Genomic DNA, 10,340 nt, shown 5'->3' with positions numbered 1-10,340 from the left:
TGTGTACGAGACTTCTCCACCTCTGATGATTCACTCATAGAAGGAGATCTTAGTGAACTTTCATTGCCTCAGAGGAGCAGTCTTCTGCTTGCAAACCAAGTAAATCTGATTGTCCATACTTTCTTTTTATTCCGTTTTACTTTAATTAAGTGTTTGTCTAACTTAAATTGAAAAAACGAGAAAGGTATATTTGTAAATTCAAGGTAATTCACCTCCCCCCCCCCCCCTCTCTTCTCGGCTGCAACAGGACCAACACTTTCTTTGTCAACGGATCATCAAGGATTCTCTCCACAACAGTTGCTCTCTGGTGACTCATGTCCGAGAGCGATCTCAGATAGAAACATATATAGAGAGAGAAAGTGAAAGAGTTTTGTTATCCTTCTCACTCATTTATAGGCAACTCACGACCACCTAGATTGCATTTGGTGAGGAGTAATCGGCCTTGTAATGTAATCAGGATTATATTACAAGATTGATTATTTTGTTTGGTATAATTTTAAACTTGTAATGTAATGTAATTTGGATTACAAAAGATAAACTTTTGTAATATGGATTACAAAGCTAATAGCATGTAATCTATATTGGATTTCAACCCTAAAATTTAATATACCAAATATATCCATAGTACATTTCCTGCACCAACTGAGTGTGACCGTCGGCTGCCATTGCCTTCACCGACTATCACCGACAGAGGTCGCAAGATATTTTTAACATTTTATAATAATATGAATTACATTTTTTATAAAAAATAATGGACATCAGACTAAAGAATGTAATCACACTTATAATAAAAAATTACATCCTTAATATACAACTATTTCACCAAACAAAGTAATATAATACTAATTACATTACATTATAAATTTTATAACAATACAAATTTAATTACATTATTCTAACCAAACGCATCATATATATTATATATTCTCTCTTCCATAATTCAATTATTATTTCCTAAATTTTTATCCAATAAACATTAAAGAAAAAGTAAATATTAATAAGTTAAAACTTATTAGTAGAATGAATATATTTAAATCTTCATCACAAAATAATATCTAATACAGTTAAATTAATTTAAAAAACTATTTGATTGAGAAAAAAAATTGGCACAAAATTATAAAATAAAATATTTTTTTATTTTTTTATCCATTTTAAAAAAATATATAGTAACTTAAAATTCAACAATTCTCCGTTAATAAATCTAATACTTTTATTATAATTGTTAAAAGTAATCCCGAAATAGCATGGCTGCATGGGAACTATATATGAACTTATAATCTCAAGTTCTAATAATATTGATAATAGATTAAACTTAGTAAATCAATATTGTTAATTCTAAAGTTACTCTATTATAAATCTAGAATTGCACTCTTAAAATTATAATTTAAAATTATGTAAGAATAATGAATAGTCCATTGATATAGTCATTATAGACAAATCGATTCTCCATAAATGGTTCATAATCAAAGCTAGGTAATTTTCACTAACCTCTTTAATTATATCTTTTTCCTTAAGTCTCATTGATTCTCTAATGAATAATGTATTTATGATATAATCATAAATTGAATATTCTTATTATTCAAGTCTCAAATCAACACAGAGAATTATTTATCTTACTTATCTTTACGAAAGAATAGATTTCATCTGGTACATCAATATTTTTGACTATTTATTTTATTGTATTTCCTATAATACCAAGAATTTCTGAAACTATTTTATTTGTATGATTATTTGATAAGTAAAAAAATATATCATATTACAAATAGAAGTCTATTAATTACTCAGAATTAAGATATATTGATTATATATAACAATCATTGATTAATAACTAATGCTCTAATTGTCATGAAAATTACTAGAGTTTCAAAATTAATAGTCATATATATAATCAAATTATATAAAACATTTCATTCTAATAATCTCATTATTAACAATTCAGATAAGATCGTTTCATTTCGAATATAATGAACCATATTAGTAATTTTAAATTAAAGATCTCAACTTTAATTTATAATTACGTTTAAATTTATATTATTATATTTTAAATATTATCCTTCTATTTACAATGCTTATATACAATATTTAAAGTCACATATTAATAATTTAGAGATTTTTGACATTTCCAAAACATCTATAATATGGATGCAAAAAATATATATTATTAAAATTTTTCTCAAATAAAATAATATATTTCTTTATGGGCATATATCACAAAACTACTACCCACAAAGTAGGTCTTAGAACCACATGTGACCCCGTAAAATTTACTATCCTGCAAGGGAAGTTTGGAGAATGAACTATGTGCCACCTTCCTCAAAGTAGTTAGAAACATCCATCACATTGCCATCTCCCTCAAAGTAGTTAGAAATATGCATCATATTAATGTGTCAACAGTGTGACACCTTCCTCAAAGTAGTTAGAAATATCAATCACATTAGTGTGTCAATGACCTTATAGAAAGACATCTGAGAAATAGAGATGTAGAGGCCTTTTGATGGATCAAAAGGATTTGTGGTTCTATTATACATGTCCATATTAGGCCCTTGAAAATTTTTTAGAGTGTTCCTTCTATACTCTTATGATAAATAAAATTCAAATGAGTAGCTTTCTTAAACCCAACCTATAATTATTTTGCTTCTACCTTTTGCACACATTTTTTTTCTTCGTTCCTTCTGCATCAAGATTATAATTTTCCTTCAAGACTTCTATCACTCCAACTCTTGGTTTAGTAACTTCACATTTTTTTTTTCTGTTTTCTCCAATTCTAAGGATACCTTTTGCATCATTTCATTATCTTGTATATTTTCGTATTCAATTTCTTAAATATTAGATTGTTGAGATCCTATTATTGTTTATAACTTTTCGTTAGTAGATGAGAAATTGTAGACTCTATCTCGTTTAGGGATGACAATTTTCCCCGCGGGTTTGGGGTCCCGTGGGGAAAACCCGAAATGGGGATGGGGATCCCTGATTTTTTGAGGATGGGCGGGTTTGGGGCGGGTATGGGAATACTATCCCCATCCCAAACCCGCCCCGAATATTATTATTATTAATATTAATAAATAATAATATATTTTTTTAAAAAAAAATATTAATAATAGTGTTAATATTAATATTAAAATTTTTGAAAATATTATTAATAATAATATTATTGATATTGATATTAATATTAATATTATCATTAATAATTATTATTAAATAATAATAATAATAATATAAATTAAATTTAGAAATGGGGCAGGGATGGGGAATCCCCGAACCCGTGGGTTCGGGTTCGGGGAATCCCCGAACCCGAAAAAATGAGAACGGGGTAGGGATGGGAATGGCAAACCCGCCCCCGCCCCGCCCCGTTGCCATCCCTAATCTTGCTTGCCTATTAGATTGTTGAGATCCTATTATTGCTTATAACTTTTCGTTAGTAGAAGAGAAATTGTAGATTCGTATCTTGCTTGCCTAGCCTGCTTGCCTAGTCAACTCCTTTAATATCATTTTCAACAATTAATAAAAAAAAATTTTCCTCGATGCTAAGAGCATCCATACCAACTTCTTTATCTAAAATATATAATTTATAATAAAAATTTACTTTATTAAATTTAGATATTTACTTTTCACTATATCATATATCAATTTTTTTTATTTTTTTTCTCTCCTTTGTAATGTTAAGGAATAGACTTCATTTCCTAAATTTAAAAAAAAAATACTATTTATAAATACAAAAGTTTAAGAGTGAATAGAATAATTGATGTAAAAATTTATTAACTACCCTACATAAATTTTAGAATAAAATATTTGGATAGGATAGCTAATATGAATGCTCTAAGCACTATCTTCTACTAATAGCTCCAAATATGATATGAGAAAATTATAGCAAATTATAAGAATCTAATTAATAGTCTCAATTTGAGAGCATTGGGAACATTACTAGTGAAGATTAAAGGAGTGTCGATCAACTAGAATCCACTCGAATCGAGCCAAAATCAAAGCCAAGTTGAGTTGAAGTGAGATTAACGTGCCAAATTAAAGGGAGGCATCACACAGAGGCAACTCGTGGCAAAGCATTGGTAAATTGTCTTTTCTCGATAATACGTGCCAAGATAATACAATTATTTTGGTTATGTTATTAAGAATGCACAAATGGGCAAGATTTCTGCAGAATCTAAGCAAAACACGAGATTTGGATCTGAGCTCTATCATCCATTCTCCACCATCGAGATTGAAATCTCCTTGTTCAACTGGTCACTTGTACTACAATTGTCCACAAAACTCCGTTCTGACTCTTGAGTACTGTCCTTATATCACAATAAATCTAGTGCCATGGCACCTGTAGACTTCCGTGCCTGGCCTACAGTGCATGGAAAATGCCTGCGGATAAATCGAGCAGTACTCAGAGAAAAAAAAAATCCATGCAGTGTGTGACAATTAGGATTCAAATGACTTGAATGCTTAACTGTTGCACTATAGCTCTGGGGTAAAAAATGGAGAAGATGCCTACTTCTCCTTGCATCCTTGCATGCCACTGTGATGGCATTTAGGACCGCAAAGAACAATGATACAAACTATAAGATCGATGACATTCAGATAGCACAAAGCATTGTAATAACGAAGAGCATTCATCCAAGGGATGAGCATCCAGCGCCAGCATGACATATGACCCAGCTGTGGCAACCCATGTAATATGATCCGCCTTGTTTGCACCGGCCAAATGGAGGACAGTGTTTCAAACTGTTTCTATTTAACGAGAGTTATTGGAAGGTTGGATCCTGTATTAGGAGAGAATAAAAAGTGAAATAAGTTTTATTAGATTTGGATTGCGAAGGTTACTGCCCGTTGACTACAAAAGAACTTTCCATCTTATCCAAAGAAAATGTTGGGGGAGAGTTCAAAGGTGAGAAGAACATGTCGTCGTTGCTGGACGGTCTTGCAGGCTTAAACTCGTAAGGACCAGCCTTCGGACCCCAGACCTGCTTAAGTCAAAAATATAACCAGTAAGACACCTTGGTAGGCGTTCTGACACGCATTTTAATAGTGGATCCGACTGATGCATGAAGGTGGTATCACAATTAAAGATTTCACCTGATTTCCCCCCTCGTCGTATCCTCTGTCCCAAGTATGTATTTCGCCATTTTTGTGAATAGTGAGTTCAGACGAACAGTATAATGCACCACCCTGAAAAGGAAGAGCAGTGTTTAGTTTAATTGATTATGTATAGCTGAAACTAAAATTTTGTAAATCCCTCTGGTTCGCTATTTGTTGTTTTTTTTTTTCAATTCAATAAACCACTGGATTTCATTAAATCTACATGAAATTAAGATAAAAATTGAAGAGAAGTTCTGAGGATACCCATGTGCTAGGAAAGCCACCCGGTGGACATGTGCCTTCATACAGGCAACGCTTTGCACGTTCACAACGCGAGAGGTGAATAGTTGTCAGATGTTCTGCAATGTCCTGAAAAAGAAAGCGATGACAAAATGCAAAAATATTATTGAAACAAACAACTATTGTTCCTTCTCAGAGCGTGGGATGTGGCCGACCGATGCTTAACAACATTATAGGAAATAAACTTCTATAATATATCTACCATAAAAATTTCCAGTTGGACGGAAATCATAGCCTGATAAGTTAAAGGATACTACACTGCATATGGAGTTGGTTTACTTGTTTCTCCTAAAAAATCAAGTTTCCTATCAAAGGTAAAGGTTAGCCACTAAATGAAAGGTGTAAAGTAATACTCCTAGGGAGAACAATTAAACAGAATATAGTTACTAATTGCAATATGGCGTTAATAATTAAAAACCTTTGGCACCATGGTCCCTGTCTACTATGATTAGCTATGTGAATTTAACCATATCCATCAAGAACATCCGGTGAGATAATTGTAAATCTTCACTACGAAAGGGAACCTCTAATTTAAATCCACAGAGCTCCCCATAAAACACACACAAATCTGTTGGCTCAAACCATCATGAATTTTTCTTTAACTGCCACGATTAGTGCATAGAAACTGGGTAATGACAACAAATATCTTCACATTTCTCCAGCAAAATTATTGCACAGAATAAATTTTAGTCGTCAATGTAGAGAACTAGTCAACAAAATTATTCATTACCCAGAACCTGTAGATTACATGATAAAAATAGGACATCCAAACATGATTATACTTGGCTTGTTTTTCAGGATTAATCTTTTTATACACAACACAAGCAACAGTCATGCTAAAAGACAGATCTAAGGAAAAAATTACAGTAAAGTAAACCATACCCCAATGACCTCCTCAGGCTGTGGCCTTTGATCCCTTGGACGGTCACAAAAATTTTTGTACTCCTCCACATCTCTTATTGCATATGAACTCAACTGTCCATCAAAAATATTTTAAAGAGTTAAAACCAAAAAAGATGAGTAAATGAGCTTATTTCACTCTTTCTTAGCCCTCAACTTTCATTTGTCCCATTTTAGTCCACCTAGTTTAATTAGGTGTTCTATTGGCACTCGAAGGAACCAGTTTGAGACACAATGATAAACTTATGAGATAGCAACAGGAGCAAAATGACATATCTAATTGAATTAAAGGGAAGGGGAGCCTTGGCGCAACGGTAAAGTTGTTGCCATGTGACCAATAGGTCACGGGTTCGAATCCTGGAAACAGCCTCTTGCAAAAAGCAGGGTAAGACTGTGTACAATGGATCCTTCCCCTGGACCCCGCATGACGGGAGCTTCGTGCATCGGGCTGTCCTTTTTTTTTTAATTGAATTAAAGGCCAAATTGAGAAAGAAAAATTGAGCTCCATGTCAAAATGAAACTAGTCCTAAGAATTGAGAACACAAATCAGAATATATTAAACAAGCAAAACAAATAAGGGAAACACAACTGTTTCTAACCTCAACATCACATTTCATCTCTTTTGGACAAGGCTTCACCATGTAAAATCTCTGTAGCAAGTAAAAAATGGCAATCAGTTGACAGGTAGCATGTTAGTAAATTCTCAATCAATACCATAGCCTAGAGAAGGGTAAATAATGGATCAACTCATGAAATGCAAGAATTATCAACCTGACATGCCATCTGTTAATTATAGTCATTCAAGCAAACGAATGCCTCTTAGAGACAATGGGGGTAAAAACTGTGACAAAAGTCAGTTGTACAGTTTACTTCAAGTTAATTAACCATTTCAGACTTCCAAAACGTGACAAGGCAGAATCAATTATGCCAGTTTAGAAACCACCTATAATACCTTTGAAATGGTGACTACCTTGACAAACACCACACTAACCATGTAGATCTGAAGAAATAGAACAACAGTGTCCACTAGAGAAATTATAATTGCAAACATTTTGCAGGAGGAGAAATACAGATTCAGGTAGAGCTAAAGAACAAAGAAATAGCATGAAGTGTTTAGCATGACTCGAGGGGGAACTGCCCTGTAGAACAAGTCAAAAAGCTGTCATAGAAACAGATGCTTAAAATTCTTCTGGTGCAAATAATCAAGACGCATACTCGGACAAAAAATGAACTAGGTGAAGAAAGATTAGTATTCCTATGTAGCATCATAGCATGCTTCCAAACAAAGATTTAGCTTTCAATTTCCCTATAGAAGTTATCTTACTTGCTTGAGCAATTACCATTCAGCACCTAAACTCAGGTAGAATATTAATGGTAGATACAGTTATTCTCATCACCTATTTCAACCCTATGTTACTCAGACACAAGCATGAGTATCCGACATGAATCCAAGTGTCTGATACATCTATCTTAAAAAACTTTACACATGATCAATAAAAATATTAATTGTCCACTTACAAGTAGGTGTCCAAGTGTCGTATATCAAAGTTTCAAATTCATAACGTTGTCAAATGGCAATTGACAAGAAGATAAGTAATCCAATCAACGTGCAACATCTATTTAACTAGCAAAGGAGAGATTTGAATGAACTAGTTAAAAATTATATACTTAAGAACATAGCACGTTATTTTCAAGAAGCAGTCAACATACTTGTCGAAAAGGTTTCTGGGGAGTCCTCCAAAATGCCTGTGAAAAGAAATTCAAGGAAAAAAAAACTAATTTCAGTTTGAGAATATATGATAGGGGAAGTAGGAAAAAACATAAAGAAACTAGGTTGCAGAACATCAAAGAAAAATTAAGTGACCTGCTCAAAGTACAAAACCTTTGATCCATCTACCATCTCTGCCGCTGGGCATGTAATCATTCTGTTTTGGAGTAGAAGTGTTAAAGAAGACTTAGCATAGTTAGGGTAAACTAGCATAACTTGATGACCAAGATCAATAAGTACTCATTTATGCTTGTTTAATATGAAGGAATATAAAATAAAATAAGCTTAAACACATGTTTAAGCTAGGAAAGACTAAAAAAAGCAACCTTGAATGCTAGAGAGCTAGTCTCTTTAATGTCCATGAACAAAGTTTGTGAAACATACTTGTATACAAACTCATCTAAGACTCATTGATGATCTGATTTTTTTATGTTTATTCAAACATATAAAGAACAAAATACATTTATGTATTCATGACACTTTGTGTATAATAATTTTGATAGTCTACAAATTGTAAGGTTGTAATGTATTTTTAAAACAATATATTATATAAATTCATAATAGTGTACATTATTTTCTTTGATAGATGACAAATTTTAAGGTCCCAAGTTATTCTAATAACAAATAATATAAATTTCATCTATTGGATCAAGTTTAAGATAACTTACAAGGGCATCCCAGTCTCTAATTGAGCTTAGTAAAAGCTCAATCTCAGTTTAAGGCTTTAAGCTTAGTAAGCTTTTAGTAAACAAGTCTGAACACAAAATACTATGCTTGGTAAATAATGAACCTGGTTCAAGCTCAATTATCTTTTTAAATGAAAAAGCATGAACATAATCAAGCTTCATTCATCTCATTTATAGCCATAGGCATGATCCTTGAAAATGATAATAGTGATATCTTTTCCAATAGGCAAGACTTAGCTTGCTAATTCTCATTGTCATTCACTTGTTTTGAACCATTTCTCAAAAGGAAAATCTATAATACAATTAAATCCTCAAAAAAATACGGTCTCAAATTAGTTCATCTAAAAAACAAGAAACGGATTTTTCTTTTCTTTTGGCATCTTACCAATTTTTTTCTTTTATGTTAACTCACAGTGGAAAGATAAGTAATTTGGCAAGGGAAGTGAACGAGGTTGATAAATTTGACCATTACAGAAGGGATTTGACAATCCAAACTATTTTAACGACTTGAATTTTAATGCACAAGATTAAAGAATGAATTCATGAAAAACACCGGATAGCAATTCAAGATTCACAGTCTCTTGGCCCAGACAAATAAACCGATCATGATATTGATAAACGAAACGTCTATGTGACTGGACGAAGACAAAGACATATGTGATTGGCCGTTAGTAGTATTCTTAAATTTCAGTGATCCTCACTTCAAACGTAATCAGGGGAGATAAAATGGTAAGCACAAGTTCACGATACGTGCTACTGGAACAGGAATTCGAATAAACATAAAAGGATAAAAACGAGGTAGAGAAATCTCGCCCGCACCTTATGTTGAAGTAATTGTCAGGATCCCTGCGAGCCTGCTCCCGAGAAAACTTCACAAGGAAGAAAAGGTCAAAACCGACCAGTTACCACGCCTTGCATATTCACCCTAACACAAAAAGAACCCCAGAAAGCAAGAAAGGGGAAACCGTGAGGGAACCTTCTCCCCGACGAGGGAATTCGTGACCGCGCCGGCGTGATCCCATCTGGTGGTGGACTTCCTCAGCCGCTTCAGCAAAAGGACGCCACCCAGCAACACCAGCGCCTTGAGGACCAGCCCGCGAGCACGGCCAGGCCCAGTACCGGCGCTGCTGCTGCTCGGCTCCGCGCTCGAGACCATCCTCCTTCTCCGGTGGCTCCAGAGGGTTTTCGGTTTGCTCTGCGAATTTTGATGTTTTCAAATCTGATCACGTGACAAGAGCCAGAGACGGAGATTGGAGAAAGATAAGGCCTTCTTTCTTACTGAGATTAATTCCCCTGCATTTTACTAATTAAGGAATTAGCAATAAGCATGTTTATGATTTTTTTTTTTATCTTTATCAACGTATTTTAAAAGTAGAAATGAATAAAATATGACTATAATTTAACCATAGAAATAATTTTTCCTTTAAAAAAAAACCTCACTTTCTTTATTATAATACTTGATCTCTAGATAACGATTGTCATCTAATTGATTATTATTATTGAAGGTGAAAATGATGGAATGCATATCTTTTACATTGTTTATATCCATTATAAAATAACAACAAATTGCAATTCCTCCGTGGAAAGTTTTCTACCCGAAAAAATTTATT

The 10,340-nt window shown here is 33.2% G+C and overlaps 1 protein-coding gene across 2 annotated transcripts; it reads right to left on the bottom strand.

Annotated features, from left to right (window-relative positions):
• Nucleotides 1-4,703: 4,703 nt before the first annotated feature.
• On the bottom strand, nucleotides 4,704-10,000 carry LOC122052741 (chromophore lyase CRL, chloroplastic-like). 2 transcript variants are annotated; one of them, XM_042614423.1, is made up of 10 exons: nucleotides 9,707-10,000; nucleotides 9,550-9,599; nucleotides 8,141-8,201; nucleotides 7,987-8,022; nucleotides 6,876-6,926; nucleotides 6,259-6,351; nucleotides 5,341-5,445; nucleotides 5,074-5,166; nucleotides 4,848-4,961; nucleotides 4,704-4,760 (listed from the first exon to the last, which is right to left on the bottom strand). In XM_042614423.1, exons 1-10 carry the CDS (start codon nucleotides 9,884-9,886, stop codon nucleotides 4,743-4,745), a joined length of 801 nt encoding a protein of 266 aa, XP_042470357.1. In that variant the 5' UTR covers nucleotides 9,887-10,000; the 3' UTR covers nucleotides 4,704-4,742. The 2 variants fall into 2 exon arrangements, with proteins under 2 accessions (XP_042470357.1, XP_042470356.1); XM_042614422.1 differs by lacking the exon at nucleotides 4,704-4,760 and having other exon boundaries at nucleotides 4,779-4,961; nucleotides 9,707-9,999.
• Between the last annotated feature and the right edge of the window lie 340 nt (nucleotides 10,001-10,340).

This window comes from Zingiber officinale, chromosome 3A (genome assembly GCF_018446385.1).
Source record: "Zingiber officinale cultivar Zhangliang chromosome 3A, Zo_v1.1, whole genome shotgun sequence".
NCBI lineage: Eukaryota > Viridiplantae > Streptophyta > Magnoliopsida > Zingiberales > Zingiberaceae > Zingiber > Zingiber officinale.
Note: the sequence above shows the minus strand (reverse complement) of the source record. Positions and strands in the feature narration are given on the sequence as shown.

What these genes read in the sequence shown, in the direction of transcription:
- LOC122052741 (XM_042614422.1), bottom strand. Translation starts at nt 9,886, where the DNA reads ATGGTCTCGAGCGCGGAGCCGAGCAGCAGCAGCGCCGGTACTGGGCCT. An exon ending in GACAATTACTTCAACATAAG is followed by an intron (nt 8,202 to 9,549) that starts GTGCGGGCGAGA and finishes ACTCCAAAACAG; the next exon opens with AATGATTACATGCCCAGCGG. An exon ending in CCCAGAAACCTTTTCGACAA is followed by an intron (nt 6,927 to 7,986) that starts GTATGTTGACTG and finishes TACTTGCTACAG; the next exon opens with AGATTTTACATGGTGAAGCC.